This window comes from Erithacus rubecula (genome assembly GCF_903797595.1).
Source record: "Erithacus rubecula genome assembly, chromosome: 4".
Classification (NCBI taxonomy): domain Eukaryota; kingdom Metazoa; phylum Chordata; class Aves; order Passeriformes; family Muscicapidae; genus Erithacus; species Erithacus rubecula.
In genome coordinates, this window is record NC_136686.1 from 7,317,947 (window position 1) to 7,343,663 (window position 25,717).

Below are 25,717 nucleotides of genomic sequence, written 5' to 3' on the forward strand. Positions count from 1 at the left end.
TCTGCAAGTTAAGCAGTGGTGGTGAAAGAAACTTCCAAATTTCTGTGGGACAGCTTTGGGACAACTGGTCATGTAACCATCTGGTCTTGGTAGATAAAAAGCAGAAAAAGTGGGAAGTATGATCTTTAGCAGAGAGTTTGTGATTGATCACACAAAGGCAGGAAATGTGATTCTGCAAACTCTTTCAGATTATGGAAAACTCTTTTTTTCTTTTACAAACTAGTATACACACTATTTATAACAGGGGGATTTAAACAGAGTGGGTTTAATCATATATTTCCCTTTATCTAGATGCACGTTCTTTTCTTATTTTAAGTATTCTGGCTTGTACAAACTCCAGGGCGTCTATGATTAACAGGAATCGTTTATCAATTACCACGGGTGCCTCTCCCGGGTGCGGAATGAGCCCCGCGGCTCCGCGGTGAATTCCCGGGCTCCCGGTGCCCCTGCCCGCCGGAAGCGCTGTCCTGGCCCCGCCCCTTTCCGCCGCTTCGACCAATGGGCGCCGGGCGGGGCCGCCTGTCATGGCCGCCCCCACGCCGCGGCCCTGAGAGCCCCCAGCCAGCCGGAGCCGCCGAGGCCGCGCCGCCGCCGCCGCCATGGGCACCGTGCACGCCCGGGTGAGCGCCGGGCGCTGGGGATCGGCCGGGCCGGGACCCGCCGGGGGTGGGAGCCGGGCAGCCGCGCTCCCCGCCGCGACCTTCGGGCCGGGCACGGCGCGGGCGCGTCCCGCCTCAGGCGCTCCGAGCCGCCGCTCCTGGCGCTGCCCGGCCGCGGCGGGGAGAAGGGGTCGGAGCCCGAGGCGGTGCTCGGAGGCGCTTTCCCTTGCCAGCTCCTTCCTGGGTGTTTTTATAGAATCATAGATGCGGCTTGGAAGCGACCTTTGCGGTCATGTGGTCGCATGGGCAGGGACACCTTCCGCTGTCCCAGGTCGCTCGGAGCCCCGTCCAGCCTGGCCTGGGACACTGCCAGGGGTGGAGCAGCCACAGCTGCTCTGGGCAGCCTCTACAAGGCCTCACCACCCTCACAAGGACGAAAAATTCCCTACTGAGTCCAACATTTCTGTAGAAAATCTCTGTCTTCTTTAAATCTTTTCTAAAGCTTTTCCAGAGCTGAGCTCCCCGGGAGTCTGGGGAAACGAAAACAGAACAAAAAGACCCAAATCGATCAAAACCCAAACCCAGGCAGCTGAAAAAACACAGTGCAAATAGCAGTGCCCCTGGTGAGAATCGGAGGCTGGAGGGTTGCATTGCTTGGAGAGGGCTGAGGGGCTGAAATCATCGTGAATAGATGGTCAAACCTCCAAATCCACCTAGCAGGACTTAAAGAGGAAACACAGAAGTCTAAGTGTTCAGTTTAAGGCTGAAGAGCAGCTGCAGGGAGCTGCCTCCAGTTAAGGCTCTAGAGTATATAAATACTGTGACTAATGTAATTTCTGTTTCAAGATGTTTTGTTTATATTCTCTGTTTTGTGTCCATCTGTGGTGTGAACTCCTAAACAATCTACACAATATTGTATGGATGTAGAGTGTTTCACACTTGCCTGAAAATTGTGACAGTGGGAGAAGCTTCTGTCCTCTTAACTAGGTTTTGATATGCAACAGCAATTTACTATTCAGGAAAACAGCTGTTCTGATAATTCTTATTTTAGGACTCTTTCAGGTATAATAAATAAAGCCACACTGTGTTTCATTAAAGTGTTTGGCTATGATGGTCAGAACCCGAGGTTCTCAAGCTTTATTTGAAAGGTAATTCCCAAAAGAAATGCTGAAATATAAAGGCAAATAAATGCATGCAAGGCAACCTAACATTCTGAGAGCATCCTTTTTATTTTATTGTTCAACATTCAAATTCTTCTGCCTCCTGAAACCCAAACTAGAGAAGTGACAGCCTGGTGTTTTTTAGTTTTTGGGGTTTTTTTTAAGAAGGGGAAATTAATCTTTTTGCACAGGAAGCTTGTCTTAAAACTTAAGGCTACTTTTTGGAAGAATGGAGTGTATTTTTCAAAAATCATTCAGTGTGGAAGCTATTTAGCTTTTGTTAATAATTTCAGCAACTGGGTAGGTGTCAAGTGTTCTGGTGATTCCTTTCATTTTAGTTCTCATTTCCTTTTTTCCCTTAGGATCTGATCACCCCACTGTTGGGAACCACGGGCTTTTCTCATTTGCAAAAGGCACAAATCACAAATCCATGTACCCTATTAAATGTAGTTTTCTTTTATGATTTCAGAGTTTGGAGCCTCTTCCATTGACTGGGCCAGACTTTGGTGCCTTGGGAGAGGAAGCTGAACTGGTTGAAGTTGAACCTGAGGCCAAGCAAGAAATTCTTGAAAACAAAGATGTAAGTGCCTGACCAACATCATGATTTTTTTATTTTTTTGTGGAGAGAAGTTAATGTCTTGGCTTTGTTTTAAAGCCATATGCAGTAATAGTAGGTTGCTGTTATTTTGCTGTTTTATCATACATGAATATGTAGAGTCATACAGATATTTCTGATAGAGGTAGTACAATCTGAATAGACTCTCTCATAGAATCATAGAATTGTTTAGGTTGGAAAAGACCTTTGAGATCACAGAATCTTAGCTGTTAACCCACAGTCTTAACTGCTAACCCAGCACTGCCAAGTCCAGCACCAAACCATGTCCCAGATTCCACATCCACATGGTTTTTAATCTCCCCAGGGGTGGTGACTGCCCTGGGCAGCCTGTCCCAATCCTTGACAACTATTTGAAGCAGATTTTTTTTTTAATGTTTACCCTTTAAATTCTAGTTCACTGAAAAGGTTGGAAAAAATAAGGGAATGTAGTCCCATTTGAACTGGGTAGCATGGAAGGTGCTGTGATTTTTGCAATAAAATTGTCTCAGGTGATTATGGATCAAGATGAAAGTCTAAAACCTTGTAATGGGAGTGATTTCAGCTTCACTTGAAACTGCACTGCTTCTGTGGTAGTGATGATTATAATAGAATTTAAGTATTTGCAGCTTGTGCACTTGTTTGATTTTCTTCTTTGAACTTCTTGCTTATGTACAGCTGATAAAAAAAGTAGCAAACAACTACAACTAATCACATAATTCTATGTTATGTACTTGTTTGATTTCTGCAGTTGCTTCTTTGTTCATACAACATCTACAACTAAAACCCCAGCAGCAGTCTGTCAGTCTGTCAGTGTTTCTTCTTCTACAACCAGTGTTAGCTTTGGTGTTAGAGATCTCTTTTCTCTCATTTTTGTGTTATGGGAACAACATCCCAGAATCTGTGACAGCCCTGATTTCTGATAACGTAGGTTAGCAGGAATTAGCCCTAGGAATCATCAGTGTTTCTCACAATAATTTTTGTGCATGGATGACCTTGATCCTCGTTTTTAGATGCAAATCCAGTACTTGTGTGTGAAGATATGTTGTGTTTAGGTGGTGGTTCAGCATGTGCACTTCGATGGACTTGGAAGGACCAAAAATGACATCATCATATGTGAAATTGCTGATGTTTTCAAGGCAAGAAATCTCATTGATGTAAGTGTTGCAGTGAATTACAGACTTGCTGTTTAAAAATAAATTGAATTTTTTTTCCTCTTTTTCCTGCTTTGGGCTGCTCCCTTCAGACATTGGGCAGCTCTTTCAAGACCAGAGGCCTTCTAAATAAGTTGTAACTACTGGAACCTATTTGAATAATTGTTTTAACTGTTGAAGTAATGGGGAAGCAAACTAATGAAAGGTATGAAGGTACTGAGCCAGATGCTGTGGGTTTAAGTTATTTCTGCAGATGCAAGTGTTAAAGAGCTTGTGTTCTGTTTTGAAGGTTCATATGTGTGTCTTTATATACAAAATCTGTGAATATTTTACAACTTAGCTGCATTTTCACTAATTTATCCTCATTATTTTTTGTTAACCTGAAAGACTCAGAGACTAGATTATCCTGAAAGTCTCTTCAAACCCAAATATCTCTGAGTCTATGAGTGAGCTGCTTTTCTCATGCTGTAGGTGATGAGAAAATCACATGAAGCTCGTGAGAAGCTGCTTCGTCTGGGAATCTTTAGACAGGTGGATGTTCTGATTGATACCTGCCAAGGTCTGTATTACCTTATTAATCCTCACCTTTTTTTTCTCATTTATTCATACCTGTAATATATATTTCCCTGTGTGATAGGCTGGACATTTTTTGTGTGTGTGACTTGGTCTTGAATGCCTTTGTATATATTTTAGATGAACATGAGGGTGTGCTGTGGATACAAATAGATTTACATCAGTTATCCCTATGAAGGAAATATATTTGCATGTGTTTGCATATATGTGTATGTGTATTTAAATGTTACTTGTCCATGAGTGAATTTTCAGCACTTAAAATAATTACAGTAAGTTTTCCTTAATCTACAGTTTCAAGGAGCATGTGAGGGAAAGCTTGAAAATGTGTCCTGTACTTGTATTGCACATCACATTGATATGAAATGATTAAAGCCAGTCATCCTGTGATTGCATCAAATTCTGCACTCACATCCAAACATCCTTTTCTCAAGCCATTTCACTTTGTAACATTGACTTTTTATTATGCCTTAAGTCAGTTTTTGAGTAATTCAAGTAACCTTCTGTCTACAGTGTTTCAAGTAACTCTTTATTGATAACATGCACTTCATGTGTTTCTTTAGGTGATGATGCCCTTCCAAATGGTTTAGATGTGACCTTTGAGGTAACAGAATTGAGAAGGCTAACTGGGAGCTATAACACCATGGTTGGCAACAATGAAGGCAGCATGGTATGGATTATTTAAAATTATTAGTGATGCCTTTTTATATTCCTCTTAGTTTCAAGCCTAGCAAGGAATTTGGTGGTCCAGTCTTGATCCAGCCTTACTAAGGCTTTGTCAGGCCTTTGTGTCAGGCTTTCAATCAGCAAAAGCCTGTTTTGAGCAGGGGAACAGTGCTGTAGCTTCCAGCTCAACGTGCTAGTTTTTTAATTCTTGAAACTTCTTGAATTATTTCTTGCTACTATTTAAGTTGTTTCAACTACTGGAGAGATTTGTAAGGAATTTGGCATTTTGTTTCTATGAGATATACTTGAAGTATTTTTCTTTTCAGTCAAAATGCTTTATATTTGACTTCGAAATTCTTTTTTTTCTCTTTTCTCTCTGGCTGCCTTTTCCCAGTATCAGTTGTTCTGGGCTGTAGAATGCAAGGTTTTCACTAATTCTCCAAGCTTTGGAATTTGTTTTCATGTGACTCAATAAATGATGCATCAGATTAAAATCTTTTATGAGCAATATTTACCAGTTGCCACAGGAAGTACCAGCTGCACTGCTGCTCTGTGAATGTGCTTTTACCAGAGGTGCTGCTGTGAGCAGATTGTACTTTCAGGTGCTCATCCTGCACCCTTTTTGCCTTCTCACTTGCACAGGGCAGCTGTGCCTGGGGCTGGTGGATAAGCCAGATCAAGGGACTCATCCTTTTCCTCTTAGGGGTATTTTTAACCTGGATAAGATCCCACATGACTCAGGTTTTGCATGTGCAAGGGGAGCTGGAACTGGGGGAGTTGAGAGCTGCTTGTGCAGCTCCACTGCCAGGAGCCAGGTCCAGGTCCAGGGTGTTGTGGCCAGCAGGGAATCCTATCTGTAGCTTCCAGTGCTTCTCAGTACTGACTGGAAGCTGCTTGAGTTTCTCTTTTTGTGCTCAGCTTCCTCCTTTATTTGATTGTAATTTATTGTAGAGAAGTAAAACTTGTGAATGGTCTAAAAGCATAACATTTATACATTGGTATTGGCAACACTGATTATGTTTCCTTAAGAATTGAATAGATTTATTTATTCTAGTCCCTTAAATTCAGCTGAAGCTTATACATCTAGTACTTCATACTAAAAGCTTTTTGCTCTTATGGCATAATAACCATCATTACACAGCTCAGGTTACTGTTTTGCTTCCAAACAGCTGTCAGACAAAGACAGTCAGGATTTGGGAGTTTTTTTGTATTCTTTTCTAATAGAACATAGCAATAGTACAGTGGTAGAGTCTGTTTTGGGAGGAAACCTGCTCCATCTTTTCTGCCAGAGGGCCAAGTTCTGCCTGAAGAATGCAAGGAATCTGTGTCAGAATAGGCAAAAGTGTTTCAGTAGTTTCTGGAGAATTGCAGAATTGTGTTGTGCCACCATCAGGTTCACTTGCAAAAGGATCTTCTTGCTCAAAACAGAACTAAGAGAAGTGGCTCCTCAATGGTAATTTTCCCTTATTTTGCTTCTGATGAACCCCCCCGACAGGAGTTTTTCCTGAGGATCAATGGGAGGATCTGCAGTTTTGGAGCAGCTGGTTGTTGTGTCAAAGATTTGTTCTCCAGGGCATTGAAACAGGCTTGGAGATTTTGCTTGAAGTAACATCAGCACTGATGGCTTAGTGAGAGTGCAGATTAAGTCAGCATCTACTAAAGAGCAATAAAAGTTGGATGTTGGATTGTAACTTGGACTGTTGGCTTTTGCTGCCAGTGCTGAGAGAGAACTGAGAAAAAAACCACACGTTCAGTTACAAGTATTTTTAAATATCTTAATTTCTTATTTCTCATTGTGTCCTTGTCTTTAGTATACGATTAATATGCAAGACAACAAACAACATAAAATACTATGATATGGGGAGATTTTTGTATGTTTATCTAATGTTTTGGGGTTTTTAAAATTTATTTTCTATAGGTTCTTGGGCTCAAGTTCCCAAATCTCTTTGGACGTGCAGAAAAGGTGACCTTCCAGTTCTCCTATGGAACAAAGGAAACTTCATATGGCCTGTCCTTCTTCAAACCACGGCCTGGAAACTTTGAAAGAAAGTAAGGGATGTGTTTTTCTCTACTTATTTTTTAGTGAAGGAATATAAAACAATAAGATCTTTCATGTAAGAAGTAAGAATTGCATGTATTCTTTTATGAGAGTCTGGTAATGATGTAGCAGACCTGGTTTCTTGAATTTTTGTGGTTATATTCAGAACTATTCACTTAAATAGTTTCCTTTCAAACCTGTCAGTAATGTTGTGTTTCAGTTTTTCAGTTAATATATATAAAGTAACTGGACAGTTCCCTTGGAGCTCTCTTCGAGAAACAGACAGAGGAGTATCAACAGAATTTAATGTGAGTGTAGCACAAGTGTTAACACATGCTTCATTTACCCTTCAGTTGAGCTCTTGGAAATATTTGGTTTACTTTTTGAATGTTTGAATCACTCATGCACAAGGCTGACTTCTCTTTATTTGAAAGAGGTTGGTGATTTGAAAATGACAGAGGTCTTGCATCTTAGATTTTTTTTTGTTACTTTTGGCTATATAAAAATGCCAATATGTTTTTCTTCAATTTGTAAAAGATTATAATTTCAGAGAAGCAGTTGGCTGCCTAGCTTACTGTGTCAGCCTAATTCAAGATAGTTTTCATTTATGATGGATTAATTAGTGTGCATCTAACTCTCTTGGCTGAAGCAGAATTAACATAACTCTGAAATGGAAAAGGGTTTCTCTCTGTTTCAAGAAGTTTAGGAAGAAAGCCATAGACTCAAATATAAAAAATACTTATTTTAGTTTTGCAACAATTGTTTTCATGAATTTCTCAATTTTTTATTGTAGTTTCCCATCTGGAAGACCAATCACACACTGAAGTGGGAAGGTGTGTGGAGAGAGCTTGGCTGCCTTGCTAGAACAGCATCCTTTTCTGTTCGAGAGGAAAGTGGACACACTCTAAAATCTTCTCTCTCTGTAAGGCTTTTTCATGATAATATTTTAAAAAACAGAGGACTTTGAGTCATCTCATACTTTGGAGTGATACCAAAAGAGCTTTTTTGTGTAATCCAGGAGGCCCAAAGGGAGAACAGGGAATCACAGTTGATTGTCAGTTAGGCTTTGGTTTATTCTGCCTCTGTCTCACCTGTCATCTCTTTTTGCAGAATTGATTTGTTTTGTAGCAGACAGGGAGAGTAAATTTCCTCATCCTAAGCCTTTTGTAAACATTCTCCCCTCTGCCAGTTTCTCATCACTTGCCATCTTTCACTTGCAGCTTACAAAGTGTAGGAGATGAGCTCTTTGCAGGTGGTCAGTTGCAGTTGGGGTGCTGCTCTGGTTCTGGTGTGGGCCATAGGCAGAAGATACAAATGTATGAATTTCGCGTGGCCTGTAGATATCAAACAAAGCCAGTCTGTAGGAATCTTGTTCCCAAATCCATGCAGCTCCACTCATCTCAGGTGGAACTGTTGTTGTTTTCCAATGTTTGCACAGTTCTGGAAAAAAAATAATGTTGACTGTCTGAAGCATTCAACAGATATGAGAACCTAACCCAAATTTTTTTATTCTTCTCAGCATGCCATGGTAATTGATTCCCGGAACTCTACAATCTTGCCAAAACGAGGTGCTTTGCTGAAAATTAATCAGGTAGCTTTAAATCACTTGTGCTATTATTGGGGTTTATCTCTGTGTTCAAATAAGTGTTAATTTATCTAATTGATATTATGTTAAAAATGTCTGAAGTTAGAAATTAATCTAAAATTGACTAGGAGACAATGTGGACTGGTAATTACGTTTTCTGTTCACTGAATGTGCCTTTTAGAATCATGAAACCTTTTTTATGGTGGAAAATTTTCATTTGTATGCCATTAGTTAGAGAGCACAGCCTCTCCATCAGCATTAAATTATTTATTAGCTGAGAGACACTATCCCTGACAGTATTTGCACTACACTTTCAGTGTGTATTAATTAGTCCTTCTTTTTTAACACTGTCTTGTACAGATTGCCAGGCTGTAGTCCTGTTGCTACTTAAAAAAATTAAAGTCAGAGTTAAAAATGAAAGACTGGGTAAAAATAACTCCAAGACATATACATGTATCATTTTGGCACCGCAAATGCTTTTCCCTCTTGTTACACTCAGAGCCTTTCTGTAAGCTGGCTTTTCTGCTGCATGGGTAGTATTTCAGAAGCATTAATTTCTCCAGTGCTTTAGAGGCAAATTTGAAATGCCACTTTAACTAAAAGTAAGCAGCACTGAACTGTTGTGAGTGAGAAAGGTTGTAATTCAGGATTTAGGTACTGTATCATTTGTTAGGTCCTGTTTCTAACACTGAGTTAGATCAGTCACTTCATGAGAGCTGAAAATAACAAATTGTGTCATGTGTCATCATCATGTGTCATGTCATCACATGAAATCTTCTCAGATCTAGGGAAATACAGTCTTGATTTTGGATGCTGAAAAAAAATGCAGCTCATAATACTGAGGTTCATGCATGCTTCATGCCAAAATTCAGCTGCCTCCCCATGCCAGTGTTTCTGTATTTCTTGTAAAGAAAAACACTGCCTGTGCTGATGCAGACATGCTGAACTTTGAGAGGAAAGAAACATGTCATAACTGTTGCAACTTCCATAAATTTATGTCTTTGCAGGAGTTGGCTGGCTATACAGGTGGAGATGTGAACTTCCTGAAAGAGGATTTTGAACTTCAGTTGAATAAGCAACTTATCTGGGATTCGGTAATTTTTTAAAAGATATTTTAGTAATTGACCTGAGTTTTTTCTGGGGCTATAAAACCTATGTCTTACGATTATTTTTCACTATGGATTAGGAAAAACATTGTAAAATGGGTGGAGTAGATAACTTGATTTTGTTTTCTGGAAAATGGACTATCTTTATTTTTAATTTTATGTTCCTGCTGTGCATAGAGACTTGAAAAGTGGGAATTTTGGAGAGAACTTGTTTCACAGTTAACATAAAAATTATTTTCCTTCCAGAAGTGATGTTGGTCATGTCTATTCTTTGCGGTCTTCCTTAGGAGGGATTTTTCAAAAACTTCAAAAGTTTTTGAAAAATTTAGAAGTTTGAAACCTTCATGAATATTCTCTATAAGCTTGGTTTAATTTTTAATTGAAATGGTGAATATATAACTATTCATCTTGGTATCATAGCATGTAATTGTTTCTTGTGTGTAAGATTATTGGGAAAAATGGGAAGACTGATTTCAACAGCATTGATTTGGTATCAGGTGGAAATAGGGTTTTGACTTGAAATGCTGAAAAACTGAAATAAGAATTTCAGCATATCCCAGGAATATTTATAACTGCATTTAGAAAATAAAATTTTATCACATGGAGGTAGTGCAATATTCTTCTCAGTGCTGAGTGGGGAATTAAACAGCAACTTGCATCATAAAGGTTTAGAAGTCAGGGTTACAATAATTAGTATCCCAGAGGTATTAACAATAAGATCTTGCTATCAGTGGAACTTCCACACAGGCAGCAGGCAAGTGAGTCTATTTGTTATGGTGATTTGAGTTGGAAGAATTACTTTTTGTAGATGAAGAGTAACTCTGTATGTTTATTTGATGTCAGTATGGTGAGTTGCAGAAGGTGGTTTCATGTAATTATAAGGTTAATTTACAGACAGGTCATAACTGTACATTTTTGGCAGCTGCTTGTTGGACTCAGTCTCCTGTGGGTTTCAAATAGCCAGGAATAATTGATGGCATCAGTGTTGTCTTAATTCAAGACATGAAAATTCTAGACAAGAGGTGCTGGATGAGGTTGAGTGCTCCCTTAAGGTGTTGTGGAAGTAGCATTTGGTTCAAATGTGCTATATTGATGTTTTCAAGGCACAGCACTGCATAAAAGAAAGAGGGCAGCAGCCATCAAGAGTTTGCTGAAGATCCTGTGGCAAATCCGACATACAGGGTGTGATATCCACAGGGTGTGAGCAGCTGTAACTCTGGGAGACTGATGGGACCTCTGCCTCAGGAATAAATACTAATAACTTGTTTTTCTCTCCAAAGGTTGTTTCAGCATCACTCTGGGGTGGAATGCTGGTACCTATTGGAGACAAACCATCCAGTATAGCTGACAGGCAAGTTTTTTAAATGTTTGGGGATTTTTTTCCAGTCAACAGAAGTATTGTATATAGAAAACTCTGCACAAGAGAAAAGCAGTAATAGTTCTGAGGAGAATAAAGTGTTTGTAATTAGCTCTTAATGCATGTTCATACTCAATCAATTTTTATATTGGGCTAGTAAAAATTTGTAACTTGCTGTGTAGTAGCTCTGCCTGCCCATATTTATGGTTGCAAAATGGCTTTTACCACCCACAGAATTCTTTAGCAGGCAGAGGTTTATTCAGACACAAAGCTAGATTGTGAATTTGTTCACTCTGTGGCCAATTTTGCCTCCTAATATTTATGTTTAACGATCACATTACTAAACCTGTTACAAAGTTACCTTTAAGTGAGCATTAAATTAAATTTATCTGTATTCACTAGGTTTTACCTCGGTGGACCAACAAGTGTGCGTGGATTCAGCATGTACAGCATTGGACCCCAGAGTGAAGGTCTGACATTTTTAAATCCTCCTCTTCTGACAGTATTGTAAATATTAGTGTGTCACAGGGAGTCCTTAAACTTTGTATAACCTGAAAATAATTACGCTCATTCTGTACTTTGAGAAGTGTTATGGCTTTGATCTGTTGTTACAGATTAGTTCACAGTGGGATAAAGCCAGGTGGTTCTTAGTTAATCCATGATTATTTACTGATTTTGTAAACCATATGTGTATTCAGACTTGCATACTTCCAGTGTGTCATTTTAATTAGTAAGTAATCTTCCAGCTGGAAAAGTTCCCAAAACATGGTTATAGCAACAGTTTGTTTGACACAGCCTATGTACAGGTAGCTTAGGGAAAAGATAATCTGCTCAACAGAGCTATTTGGAGAGCCAGGAACTTCCTCACTTCTATTCCTTACTCTGCTCTTATCAGTTGATTCAATATCCAGTCTATTTGAAGTTAATTGTTCAGTTGTATCAATCACCCATTTTTAAAACCAAGGAAAGTATTGCAGAGGTGATCAGGAGGTAATTCTGATGAACTGCCATGAACTTCAGGCTGTTCTGGTGAGGGAAGGAAGAAAAATAAAAATACACTTCCCTTGGAAGGTTTAAAGAAATGTGGAAGTGCTGATTTTTCAATCTAATAGTGGTGAGTTTGGATAAAGTTGGAAGCAAGAGGGAGGAGTTGTAAAGGGTAGAAGTGGAATATAAACTTATGGAATGTAAAACAACTTGTGGATGTTTTTCTACCTTTAACAAGTGATTCTTCTAATATGTTCCCCAGTAAATGCCTTTATTCCAACATTTTGCACAAACAGGTGATTATTTGGGAGGAGAAGCCTTCTGGGCTGGAGGGCTGCATCTCTACACCCCTCTCCCTTTCCGGCCTGGCCAAGGAGGGTTTGGAGATCTTTTCCGAACACATTTCTTCCTTAATGCTGGAAATCTCTGCAATCTCAACTATGGTAAGACTCAACAGAATGAAAAAAAACAACCTCTTAATATAAAAGTAAAAAGGAGATTTGTTGTGTGTCTGTTCACTCAGAAGCACTTTGTTTACTGCATATATTTTGGTGCCTGTCAAAAGCTTTTAACTTATATATTTGGCAGATTGCCAGTAGTTTATTTAGCTCTCTCCATAATTTCCAGCACAACTTGTAGGAAAGAGAGCCAGGAGGGTAATGGTAGTGTCTATGAACAGGTGATGTTTGCAGACCAATGTGTAACCAACACTTGCTATCTTACACCATTTGAAGGGAGAATAAAAGATGATGTTTTAGTGGGATTCTGGTGTTTACTGGGATGAACTAAAGAAAAAGTGGTGGCATTAAATGAAGGTGTGGTAGCTGATGGGACTCTTTTTCCTCCCAACCCTAACTATTCAGGATACAATTCAGTGTATTAATGCATGACTTTTCAGTATGATTTCAGTCAGTTTTAGAATATAGTGATATTTGTTATATGCCTCACTTGATGAGAAAGGTGACATCCATATGGGAGGGAGATACTTCAATCAACTTGAAAATAGTAGAGACCCACTAAATCATAGAATAGGATCCCAGAATGGTTTGGGTTGAAAGAGACCTTAAAGCTCACCTTGTTCTCCCCCCTGCCATGGGCAGGGACACCTTCCACTAGCCCAGGTTGCTCAGAGCGCCATCCAGCCTGACCTGGAACACTGCCAGGGATGGGGCAGCCACAGCTTCTCTGGGCAACCTGTACCAGGGTCTCACCACCCTCACAGGAAGAATTTCTTCCTTATATCCAATCTAAACTTCTTCCCTGTCAGTGTGAAGCCACTGCCCCTTGTCCTGTCACTCCAGGCTCTTGTCAGTAGTCTCCATCTTTCCTGTGGGCTCCCTCCAGGTACTGGGAGAGAGCAGTAAATACATTGAAGTCTTTCATACTCATTTCCTCCTCCTTGCTAGTGCCCTGTAGTGGGACATAGAGAGCAGCTAACAATCCAACTAAAATCCCAGCATTTTTATTGTAGTTCTGCTGTCTTGCTTTCTCTCATCCCTTGGTGTTTGTGCAGGTGAGGGTCCCAGGGCACACCTGCAGAGGCTGGCAGAGTGCATCCGCTGGTCCTACGGCGCGGGGATAGTGCTGCGCCTGGGGAACATCGCCCGCCTGGAGCTCAACTACTGCTTCCCCATGGGAGTACAGCCTGGAGACAGGTTGGTTTGCTGCACCAGCTTCTTCAGAGCCTCCAGCCTGCTTTCTCAGAGAGGGTTCTGCCTTGTGCTTCTGTTTAGTCCATACCAGCTGAGACATCTCTTTCCCAGCCCACTTTATTCACCTTAGTTTCACGGCTGGGTTAAGACCTTGCTTCCCATGTGCCAGAGTTCAGTTATCTTGAGAGCAGCTTTTGAAATGTGCAGATAGCTGTGCAGCAGCTTCATTTCTTGTGGGGAAGTGATCACTCAAACAGCTTGTGGGGTTTTCTTATGCCTTCTAATGATTGGATAAATACCTCATTTGATGTCCTTGATAAATTACTAGTTTAATGTCTTTGCTTGAAAAATGAAAACAAGTTTATAGATAAAAGAGAAGAACAAATTCATTTGTTAGCAACCAATTATCCTGCATCAAGCAAATATTATAATATGTAATAAAAAGGCTTCAGGAGGCCTTGTTCTTGTCTGTGAGTACTGTGTGAGATACTCAGTCTTTCATACAGGAGCAGGATTATGTTTCTGTGGGCAGTGTGAATGTATAATAGCAATTTCAAAATTATGGGCTCCATACATTTTGACAGATTGTCAAAACATTTGTTTTAAAAAGCCTTTGTCAGCTAAACCTTGGGAATTTGGGGATAGGGATAATTGATCTTCATTTCATCAGTACCTTACATTTCACTTACCCTGTTTATTTTTTATTTCTTCTCAGGATATGCGATGGTGTTCAGTTTGGAGCAGGAATAAGATTTCTATAACAGAAATATTTTACATCACTAAATGAAATTGTGATAAAGATGAAATCAAGACTATAACATACTTCAAATGGTCTTTTCCTTGAAATGCAGATACACAGCTGAGTGATTTACTTCTTGGACTCCACAAGAAACCATATTAAATAATTATGCTCTAAAGGTTCATTGTACCTCTGATTCTTATCAAAGATGGGAGAGTGTTTGTAGGAGTCTATTTTACACATTTTAGTTGTTGGTTTTTACTTCAAGTATTAGAGTTGTGTCAGATATTGGCTCTTGGGTATGGTTCATATAATTTGAGTTTTATTGGTCTGCACAGCTTTCCCTCTTCCAACCACAAGTCCTTGAAAAAGCTTTTATTTTAATATTTTAATGGTTCTAAATGAATCAAAATGTTCTGATTTAAATATATTTCAGTATTGTAAATCACCTGTTTAAATGCCTCCTACAATCTGAATTGCATACTGTAAAAATTCAAGCCATCTGTCTAGCATAGTAAATACTAAAATTATAATTTTGAAAGTTTCTGGGCTCTGAACTTTGAGTGTTTTCATGCTCTCAGCAAAGGTGTTGATTTATGTCTTGCAAAAGCAGCTTTTTTGTAGCAGTTACAAAAAGTGACTCCAGACATACAAATGTGGAACTACTTAGTTTCTCTTTGTGTCATTCTCCTGATTTGTTGAGATGCTAATTCCACCTCCAAGTCACGTCTGGCTTTATCCCTTGGGGTATATTCCAGTTTGTAAGGATGGACTTACTCACTACATTGGTCATAGCATCTTTGGAGATAGTTGCATACTGATTATTTTTGTATGTATCAACCCTGTGTGGTCATGCTGAGATGATCTGAACTTGAAGTGCACTTTCCCTGTATCTACATTCACATTTTTTTGTTAATAAGTGTTGGTAGGTTTAAAATCACAATACAAAGAAGATTCTGGGGGAGCAGAACATGAGCTGTTAAACTCCTGATTTTTTCTGCTCAGATAAAGACAGCTTTGGACATGCTGGTGCTCTGATTGACTTAGCTGAATATGTCAGGACTTCCATGAAAGCTCATTCCTAATCAAGTCAGTACTCAGACTCCACTCATTTTACAGAGAATACAGTTTTATACATTGCTTTAGCATTGGTATGTATTGGTGTAATACAGTAACTAAATCTGGTTTAGTTGATAATTCTCTAAGATATGAAGGCTAAAAACTGGATTTGCAGAACTCTGCTTGATTAAACATTCTTCCCTCATAAAGTAGCAGCAGTAGGCTTATACAGAAGTTCAAAATGGTGTGAATGACAGAAGTCAGCTGTTTCAAATAGCATAATTTGATATTAAAAAAAACTTTTTCAGTGTGTTTAGCTAACAGATACTATAGCAAGTACGTATTTAAACAAGCATTTTTGATGATTCTTTTGTTGTTATGAGATAAAATATGAAACTATGTTAAGAATGTCAACAGATGTTATTAGTTTTTTCCAGCACTATTGACATTTTGACATATAAAAATTTTTTTAATGCAAGTGTTTAGATACTAAAATATTGTTAGGGTTTTCTCCTAGGAGTTCAAAGTTAGCTGTATTCTGCTGCCTTAAGAGTTCTATTTTGTGCACACTGTGTTTTACTCAAGGCTGCTCAGGTGCCATCCTTTAGTGTGACAAGAGCCCTAAGCTCAGCTGGCTGTTTGAGAGGGCTCAGCAGTGTTCTGAGTTGAGCAGGCCTAGGGAAAAGCCCCAAATTCAGTGTGCACACCACACAGCAGCCAGCCACAATTAAGCTTTGAGAGAACTCTGAGAACCAAGGGAGGAATGGAAGAAACTGCTGAAGGCTGAAGAGACCTTTTGAGCACATCTTCTGACACACCTTGCTGTGCCACTCACCAGAGAACTGTCTGGTCAGATACAGAGAGCAAAATCATGTTCCATGAGGCTCCACCTGCATCACTTTTCCTACTGGCATTGCACTAGGTTGAAAAGTAACTTTTTCTTAGAGCATACTACAAGTGCACAAAAGCTATCCAGTACAGAAAGTATGTCTGAGTTCCTCTGGAAGTGGAATGGAATATTGGTGTGATTAATATATTTCCATTTAGATTTTGCTGCAGGGGCCCAGATGTTTAAAATGGAAAAGGTAGAAATCAGAATTCCAGTAGAAGCTTCTATAGTGCTCAGTGGAAGAACAGCTTTGGGCAGATCTGAATCCCTGTTTTTTGTGGTTGTGTTTCTGGCCAGGGTTGAAAGGATAAAAGGAGTAAGGCTTGCAGTCAAGCCTTTCTGTGGTTCAGAAACTTGGTGTTTGTTTAAATGGACAGTTTTGGATAGGGAAGGAGTGCCCCAAACCCTCCTGGGATGTGCTCATGGTCTCCTGATGTCATGGGAGCACTGCTGAGGCTGTAGGTCCCACCAGGCTCGCAGAGTCCCTTCAGCTGGGTCTTAATTCACTGCTTGCAGCCCTTTCTGGGGGCTGAGAGAGACCTGGGCAGGAGAGGATTGTTTTGGGACAAGATTAGAAGGGTCTCAGTGATGGATCAGGGCACCCACAGCCTGCAAGAAGGTGGCAGTAGCATGTCAGAAATATGGCAAATATTTCCACTTCTAAGACCATGGATAGTTTCCAGCTGTTCCCTTTATATAAAAAAGTTGAAATTGCTCTTTATATTTGGAAGATCTGGTGTTTTCAAGTGCTGTTAATGAGGAAGTTTCTAGGGGGCTTAGCTGAAGGTGAAAGAGGAAACAGGTTGTGAGAATGTGAGGAGCAGGTTTGTTGCCATGTTAAGGCCACAACTGTATTTGATCTGAAAACACAAGCTTTACAAATAAATTACAATGTTGACCTCAATAATACAGAAGTGCGCTTCAACATAATTACATTTCTTGTCACTCTGTGCCTTTTTTCACACAGGTCAGTCTTTGCAGAGGTGTAGGAACTAAGGTTTTTGCAAAATACCTGCTGGTTTTGTCAGGCATCTGTGTAGAAACCACTGTCTCTGTTGTGCCCTTTAAGGGAAGTGTTCCAAGTCTTTCCCATGTGTGATCAAACATGGAAAAGTGAGGGGAGGTCAGGTTGGCTCTCCCTTCTTATGGCTGGGTGAGAACTCACATAAACTAAGTGAATTTTTACTGTGATGTTACAGGGAAAGAAAATACTGTGAGTCCTTTGTGGGACTAGGAGTTAGATGTCTGGAAGATGATCCTAAACTTTTTATGGGAAAGCATAAGAAAATAATCCCAAAGTTACAGAATTTGAGTGTACACCATAGTTTGTTCTGCTATTCTTGCTTTGTTTTCAAGAGGGCTGGAGCCTGCAGTCACAGCTTCAGTAGGAATCTTTTCCAGGGGAATTTATGCACAGCTTCTCAACCATGGCAAACTTGTTGAGATAGTGGATGTATGTTGTGTGAGAGCAGAGCTAAACCCCTGTTAGCAAGTGCATTGCTGTTGGATGATTTTACTGTAATTGGGATGAGACTTTTTGCTGAGTGTATCCTGTGCTTTCTTCTCTTGTTAAGCAAAAAATGCCAAGGTCTGCATGGAATAAATGGTCTTTGCACAAGCTTTTCAGTTAAATAAAATACATAGTAGAAGGCACTCTGAAGCAGATCAGTGGCATCAGTTAGGTGGTACATTCCTACCTCATTATTTAATAAATAACATTGTTAAACCTGCCCGCCCCCCCAAAAAAACCCAAACAACAAACCAAACCCAAACACCAACAATCACATCCCCAGCACATTTTCATTTATCTGGCAGACCAGGAAGAATAATTAACTGTCTTGTGTCTTTAAAGTTTCTATCCAAAGTCAGTAGAGGTGTTATAATAGAACAAGACTGCAATGATTTGCTGCAATGGTTTAAGAAGTGGGTGGGTTTGCCTTGCTTCAATATCTGAGGAAAAGAGACCATATATTCTATGTCTCTGTTATTTTGTGATACATTTAATTGCAGTAACCTCAGGTAGTTGAAAATTTTGAAAGCAGTATAAGGTGCTATGAGGTTAAAATGAAGCAATTCCTCTATCAAAAAGAAGGTGAGCAATGTTAAAATGAGCAAATGTGGATTCAGACTTTTAGATGTTCAGCTAAATATTAAAATAGCAGTTCAGCACGGAAAATAGAACCAGATTTTAAACAAGGCTTATTCTTTTCAGTGTAATTTTCTAAAATGACATGCTTATGCTCTGGCAATTTTCTTAATGAGGATACACTCATTATTGGAATATTGAATATATTCTTACAGAAATACATAGGAATTGCATCTCTAATGAGAGGAAGGTGCCAGAGAGAATTTTCTGCCTGCATAGGGCTGGTATCTCATCCATTAGGAGGGTTTAAACCATGTGGCTGGGCTTGCTCTGAGCTGCAAGCCACTGACCTGGTGCAGCAGCAGCTGTGTGCCTGTCAGTGGCCATTAACAAGTTAAATCTCTGCACACTAACACTGATCAAAGCAGCAGTGGAAGCTCTTCATTTCCTGTTTAGAAGGGCCCTGTTTGTTTGGTGAGTCTCAAAAAGGCTCCAGGTTTTGTTTTGATGTTTCTGACGTGTAATTTGACTTTCTGTTGCCATGGGCTCTCTCTTGTCTCAAGCAACCCTGCCTCCTTTCCTTTGCAATAGGCTGAATGCTTTTTCTACTTAGCTACACATTGAAGCATTTTGTAAATAGATAGGACATCAAAGTCAGAGGTGAATGGATCTGAGTGGCTTTATTTCAATTATTAAAAGATTCTTTTAAGTGGTTACATCTTGAGTGCTGTACTGGAGACTGTAAAGTTTCATTTACCATTTGTTCCATGTGTGTAAATTAACCAGTTTGTTTGCTTTCTTGCTTAAGGTTTGTACTCACACATTTTCTGAGTGCAATTTAGTGTAAAAAACTCTAGTGTGAGAACTGATCAATTTTTATGGGGCTTTTTTCCCCTGCAGCTTGGATAAAATACTTTTTCCACATTGCCTTAAAGCTAAATGTAATCTAGGACTTTAGTATGTGTTTTATGAAATGAAAATATCCACTCTGCTAGGTCTGTTGCAGATCAGCATTAATGTGTGGGTTTTGTATGAATTCAGGCCATTGGTGAATTGAAAATGGAGCTTGCACTTGGAAATGGTCTCATGTGGATTATGCCAGAAGAATGCAGTTGACATCCTCAAAAATTATTTAATTTTGCAAGTGGTTTTGTAACTGGTATTGATCCCACTCCTGGTAAATTCTCATTTGCAGTCTAAAAGCCTCTGCTATGGGCAACACAGTGTTGTTGCAGGAAATGAAATTTATTTGTTCTTCCAAAGAAGCAGTTTCAATAAAGTTCACAGAAGTCTGCACTGCCATTCGAAAGAGTCTTTCCAGCCTGGTCCATGTGTGCCCTCCACTTCCCTTCTGCTGCCACTTGCCCTTGGGTGACTTCATGCCCAGTCACACTGGAAAGCTTGGGCTGGGTGATTTTGGTTTTTATTTGTTGAGTTGGGTTTTTCTTTTAGTTGCCTAAGTGTCTGTAGAAAAGTAGCTGGAGGTGAGGAACAAGAGTGGGCCTGGGTGACAGAGGGGATTAGCTCGGGTTAAATCTCCAGTGAAACTAACCTAGAAAATTTTCTCTGCTACATTGTGCTCTGGATATGTCCTGCAGTGTTGCTTCTGCGTCAGGTCAAGCCTGCAAATCTGTCCCACATAAGCTGGGTGTGCAGCTCCTGAGCCAAGCTGTGTTGGTTTCAATGCTGTCCTTTGTTGGGGCAAGGGCTGCTGCCAGGGGCGCTGCTTGCAGGAGCACAGCAAAGGTTGTGTGTGACTTTGGGGACCCAGCAGTCCCGGTGAAATCAGTGGGACAACTTCAGGGGCTTAAACAGAATCAGACCCCAACACTATAAACTCCTGTTTTTAGGAGCTGTTTTTAACGTGTATTCCACAACCCCCTTATCATGCTCCTGGCTGCTGTGAAATGATAAGGAATAAGAAATTCTCCCTCTGGGATCACGACCAGGTGTCTGGTTTGGGGTGTTTCTGTGGGCACACGCCGTGCTGATGGTGCGGGGACACCTGGTGGCTTGGCAAACACAGAGCCTTCTTCTCGATCTTCCCACAAAGGAGATGTCAGCCCTGACCGGCAGCATGCCAGGAGGAGAAGACAGAGGAGGCACACAGGAATTGCGGCGCCCTGACAAATGGCACACGCTGAGCCTTTGCTCCCAGTTGAGCCCAACTGTTGCAAAAAGGTGGAATACATAGAACAGTTCTTAAGAAAGGATGTCATTTCAGGTTTGATCTTTGTGTGCTTTCGCGCCTACTCCCGCTCTGCTCCGGCCGTGGTGGCACCGGGGGTGCTGTTCTGGCCCCGTTCCCGGCGCACCGGGAGGGACCGGCCTGCCGGCCGCAGGTGATGCTCGGGCGGGCTCGGTGCCCGCCCCGGCCCCGGGGGTGTCCGGGGCTCGTCCCGCCCCCGCCTCCCGCGGCCTTCCCGGCCGTGGCAGGGCGCTGTGGCCGCGGCGTTCCCAGCCCGCCCCCAGAGCGGAGCGCACGCCGCGGGCTCGCCCCGCTCGCTCGGCCCGGTGACTCCGCGGGCGGGATCGGACCGGGCCGGACCCGGCGGGTTCCCCATGTCCGCCGCGCCCGTCCGTTCCCCGACGCTGCGGCCGCACAGGATGAAGAAAGAGGAGTCGTTCCTGGGCAAGCTCGGCGGGACCCTGGCCAGGAAGAAGAAAGCCAAGGAGGGTGAGTCTGCGGCGCGGAGGGGAGGAAGGAACGTGGTCGGGGCAGCTCCGCCATCCCATCCCGCCCTGGCCCGTCCCGGTTCTCCCGGGAGCCGCCGCGCAGCCCCCGAGCCGCGCTTTGTTCGGCCGAGAGCCCAGCACGGCTGGGGACGGACGTGGGGAGCGACGGGGAGCGCTGGAACGACGGGGGATGGATGGAGTGATGGGGAGACTGGAATGGTGGGGGATGGATGGAGTGATGGGGAGACTGGAATGGTGGGAGATGGATGGAGCGATGGGGAGACTGGAATGGTGGGGGATGGATGGAGTGATGGGGAGACTGGAATGGTGGGAGATGGATGGAGCGATGGGGAGACTGGAATGGTGGGGGATGGATGAAGTGATGGGGAGACTGGAATGGTGGGGGATGGATGGAGTGATGGGGGAGACTAGAATGGTGGGGGATGGATGAAGTGATGGGGAGACTGGAATGGTGGGAGATGGATGGAGCGATGGGGAGACTGGAATGGTGGGGGATGGATGAAGTGATGGGGAGACTGGAATGGTGGGAGATGGATGGAGTGGTGGGGAGACTGAAGTGATGGAGGGCAGGACATCAGCCCATGTCACCTGTCCGGGAAGGTAAACCTAAAACCCCTATTGTGCTATAAAATAAATTCCTGGTGACCGACGAGACTGTGGCTCGTTTTCTTGTGGTTTGAGAGTTGGGGAAGCCACCAGGGCATGGTGGCCAAAGTCTGCCCACGTTTCATTCCAGGTCCCTTTATCCAAAGGCTTTACTGTGCCCAGAGAGCAGGTACATCCATCCCACCCGCCTCACTCTGAAGGATCCCATATAGGCACACATAGCCCAGTGTTGCATGTGAGATGGCCCTGCTGGTGCCACCTGGGCAGGGAGGCAAGAGCCTTCCCTTCCCTTCCCTGCAGAGAGCCTGGAGAAGCTCCCTAGCCCGAGCCCCATGGACCAGCACCCACAGTGGGGGGCTCAGCCCCTGCTTCACGCCCCGAAATGGGGCGTGGGCACATCTGGGAGGTGTCCCTGGAACCCCATCCCTCGCCTGGGGCTGTGTGCTGATAGCAGCCTTCTGCTGTTGGAGAAAGGGAGGTGTCTCATTGCTGGACCTGATAAAGCTGGCCCAGTCCTGAATGCTCAGAGTGCCCTTCCTCTGAGTGCAGTGCCCTCCAGGCATGGTGTGTGCTCTCTCCAGCTTCCCAGACTCCCCAGGACTGGTTTCTATGGAGATGCTGCTTCTGTGTTATCCCCAGACTCCTGACATCTGCCAGCAGGAAATCTGTGTGTCCTTGTCCTGTGGCATAACACAGTTGTGGCTTGATGGCTGGTTAAAGCTGGCCTTGGTTTAGTCCTAGTGTCTGCTGTGGGATGTAATTCAAGTTTCAGCCTCCCTTCAACTGGCTGTTGAGCACACTTCGCCCATGTTGAATCTATGAATTGCCAGCAACATTCAGAAGACAGCTTTTTAATATTTAAAAACACAATATTAGGCCTTGAAACCTGGTTCAAGGAAATTGCTTCCCTTTCCTTCTGCTGCCTGTTTTGGTGTGGCTTACTGGCGTTTCCTTTATTATCTATTTTTAATCACATTTCCCTGACGTGGTTCTGCTGAGGAGCAACAGAAGCAGTTGTGCCTTCCTGAGATGATCTCATTTGCTTCCGAAGGAAGATGTTGGAAAAAAATTCATCTCTGGCAGTGCCCCAAAAAACCTGCATGTCAAGGGTAGCTTCTAAGCTGAAACAGGTTGGCAGCTTCCCTTCTTAGGCATTTCAGCATCACTGGGCTGTTTCTTGAGGTGACCACTTTCAGCTGGTTCTGCTGATTTTCCCTGTGGTTTTACCTGCTTGTGTGGCCATGGAAGGGCCTCTTTTGGTGGCTGTGCCTGGTGCTTGGTGGGGAACCACATCAAAGCTTCCCAGCCCTGCTTCTGCTGCTGTGATGGGGAGGAAGCTGCAACACGAGGGGCAGCTTTTGGTGTGAGGATTCCTTGCAGTCTGAGGTGCCTCTGCTGGGTGGGACATTCCCTGGTGCTGCAGGCAGCCAAGCCCCTTGGTTGTGAAGGGAAATGTTTTTTTCCCATTGTGGAGCAGCTCTCCAGTGGAGGCTGTCCCAGCCTGTGCAATGGGATGGAGCCAAGGGATAAGAGTGAAGAGCTGGAATATGACTTTTGGTAGAGCTTGGGCAGCCCAAGGAGCAAATTTCAGGGCTAGAAACTACATTTTTTTAATGTGAGTGTGGAGCAGAATAAACTGGAAGGTTACTTCATCTGAGTGGTGTCCCTTGAATGAGTTGGTAGGAGTAGATGTGGTCAGTGTTTCCCCATGTGCTCAGCCCTTGGGAATTCCTGGCCCCCCTCCAGCTTTCTGCTGGGTTTGCCTGAGGGGACCAGCAGAGGTCAGAACGATCTTCCCAGAGTGAATCCTGCCCTCTCCAGGCAAATGAGGATGCTGGCTGCTCATTTGGCACAGCCTGAAATTATCCAAAAGCTCCAGCCCCAGGGCTCTTTATACCTTCTGCTTGATTTCACTGCCTTTGTATTGCAGCTGTTGCTGTCCCAGCTGTGCTCATACAGTGACCTTTAACAGGGTCTGTGTGAGAGCTAAAATCCACTTATATCAATCCTGTTCCTTTCTGTGCCCTTCTGGACCATGCAGCTCAAAGCTCCTTGTAATCATACTGTAATCATTTGTGCTTTTCATTTCTTTACTCACAGGTTGTAAATAACCATGATGTGCAGCTGCTAATCATGAGCATGAAAATTTAATTTTTTTTGCTAAGTACTTCATAACTTGCTACAATGTATTTTTGGAGAGGGTTTTTAGGCAGCCTTGACTCAAGAGAAAGAGCAGCTCGTGGGGAAGCTGTTTTTACCCTGGTTTCCTATGGAAGGCTGAGTGATCTCACTGTCTGTTTGGCTCCTCCCTTCCTCTTCCTTCCCAGGAATATTTTTAACCCCTAGTTTGGGTAAAAATGCCCCAGGGAGAAAAGTCTTGCTGATTAATAAAGGACAGGAAAGGCCATGGGACAGCATGGAGGGAGATGTGTGTTCCTAATCTTACAGTCATAGAGGGTATGGTTTTTAACCCAGCTGATTCCTTAGCTTCTTTCATACTTTGTAAAAGATATTGTTTCAGGTAGTGCTGTGTTTCAACTTCATCTGCAAATGGAAATTGAAAAATTCTGCCCTTTCCTGTTTGTCAGAGTGATGTTGCTGTACTGGAATAAAGGAGGGGGTTTGCTGCAAGCTTCACTCCCAGCCTCCTTGCAAAGCCTGGTTTTCTTTTCCTCATAACACACTGTATGGAAGACCTGGGCAGCAGGTGTTTGGCCAAATGATCTTTCTTTTATTGTATCTATGTATGTGTATAGTATGGGGGAGTCAGTGATAGAAATGAAACAGAATCAATTGCTTGGTGCAGCATCCCAGTGACAGGAATGAGGGTGGGCACAGGGGCAAGAAAATTGCCATTTATTTGTGCCTGATGCAATCAGGAGAGGGGAGTGAAAGAGAGCAGGATTATTGCAACAGGAGCTGAATAAGGGGAAAGTTCTGTGCATACCAAGGGAGGCTGAAGTGCTGTTCTTGGGATCTGTGTCTTGGTGTTACAGTGACATACCCTGATGGTGTCTCACTGCCTTCTGAATTTACTTGCCTTACTCACAAGATGTGGCAGTGGATTTTTAGGCAGGTGGGGAGACAAATACAAAATGTGTAGAGTTCAATTCTGTTGTCCTGCTTCACACAAGTACATTTGCTACAGACTGAGAGGATGCTTGGCTGGAGAAGTGTGTCTGTGCATTGTGATGTGCTACTGCTGCTGAAATACCCCCCAGAAGATGAGATGAGTGCTGGTTAAGTAGAATTGCTTGCTCTTTAAGAAAGGAATTTGCAGCTCCTTTTTGCAGTAGTAGTAGTTATATTGAAGCTACATACTGTTCCAGATATGTGTGTATATATAGAAAGTCTGTGCAAACACACATAGATTCATATTTCAACCTCAATTTATTATCCTTTCTACCACTGATTTAAACAGACCTAAGTTTCCAGTTGGAATCTGTGTTGCCTAATTGCTGTTTCTCCCCTAGGGCTCAGGCCTGACCAGTCTGGTTGCAGTCTTGGTAGAGCAGTGCTGGTTTGGGTTCTGTGTTCTGTTCTGGCAAAAGCTGTACTGGGAATATATTTTGTGTCAATGTCTCAACTGAAATGAACTTCATATGCACTAGAACTGTGTTTTTTACAGTATTATAATCCCCACATTTTCCTCTGTAGCTGCACTTAGGCTAGGGTGGCTCACCTAGTGCAGCTTTAGGCATAGTCTCCTGGTGAGACAGGAGAGCTTGGAATTACAGCTCCAAGTTTTCTTCCAGACAGGATGCAGCAAGACACAAAAAATAGCTCTGTAGTTCTTCACTAGTGTTGAAGGAGTGCCTTGCCTTCCTATAAGGAAAACAGACATTTAAAAGCAGTTTTATTTCCAGAGCTGCAGTTTTTAAAACAAGATTCATTGTAAGAACACTGTTAAGATTCCTTGTAAAACCTTAGCAGGGTGTTTATCAACACTTTCAGTTTTCCAATTTCAGAATTCCAATCCTTTTCTCCCTAAAGTCAACTCTTATTCCAGAGCAGTTGTTCAATGATACCTGTTTTAATTTCTTCTGAAGGATTTATGAATTATGACAGCTGGGGAAGGACTTTTAGGAGGAGGCATCTGGCTGTGTCTGCTCCAAGGAGTGTGTGGGTGAGCCCTGTGAGACTCTGATGTACTGGAGAGCTGCACTTGGACTTGG

The 25,717-nt window shown here is 42.4% G+C and overlaps 2 protein-coding genes across 2 annotated transcripts in view; both read left to right on the forward strand.

Moving 5' to 3' along the window:
• Nucleotides 1-487: 487 nt before the first annotated feature.
• SAMM50 (SAMM50 sorting and assembly machinery component) lies at nucleotides 488-17,890 on the forward strand. The gene is made up of 15 exons (XM_079303804.1): nucleotides 488-620; nucleotides 2,229-2,339; nucleotides 3,407-3,508; nucleotides 3,977-4,064; nucleotides 4,639-4,745; nucleotides 6,660-6,790; nucleotides 7,000-7,087; nucleotides 7,573-7,701; nucleotides 8,299-8,370; nucleotides 9,372-9,458; nucleotides 10,751-10,821; nucleotides 11,230-11,297; nucleotides 12,111-12,257; nucleotides 13,328-13,469; nucleotides 14,182-17,890. The coding sequence occupies exons 1-15, from the start codon at nucleotides 600-602 to the stop codon at nucleotides 14,225-14,227; spliced, it is 1,410 nt and encodes a 469-aa protein (XP_079159930.1). The 5' UTR covers nucleotides 488-599; the 3' UTR covers nucleotides 14,228-17,890.
• A 2,769-nt stretch (nucleotides 17,891-20,659) lies between these two features.
• The window catches only part of PARVB (parvin beta), a 47,313-nt gene continuing 42,255 nt past the window's right edge, over nucleotides 20,660-25,717 (forward strand). The window contains exon 1 of the mRNA XM_079303815.1: nucleotides 20,660-20,916. Coding sequence (XP_079159941.1) covers nucleotides 20,802-20,916 — 115 coding nt within the window. The 5' untranslated portion in view covers nucleotides 20,660-20,801. The remainder of the gene's footprint in view (nucleotides 20,917-25,717) is intronic.

What these genes read in the sequence shown, in the direction of transcription:
- SAMM50 (XM_079303804.1), top strand. Translation starts at nt 600, where the DNA reads ATGGGCACCGTGCACGCCCGG. An exon ending in CTCTAAAATCTTCTCTCTCT is followed by an intron (nt 7,702 to 8,298) that starts GTAAGGCTTTTT and finishes TATTCTTCTCAG; the next exon opens with CATGCCATGGTAATTGATTC. An exon ending in CTTTGCTGAAAATTAATCAG is followed by an intron (nt 8,371 to 9,371) that starts GTAGCTTTAAAT and finishes ATGTCTTTGCAG; the next exon opens with GAGTTGGCTGGCTATACAGG.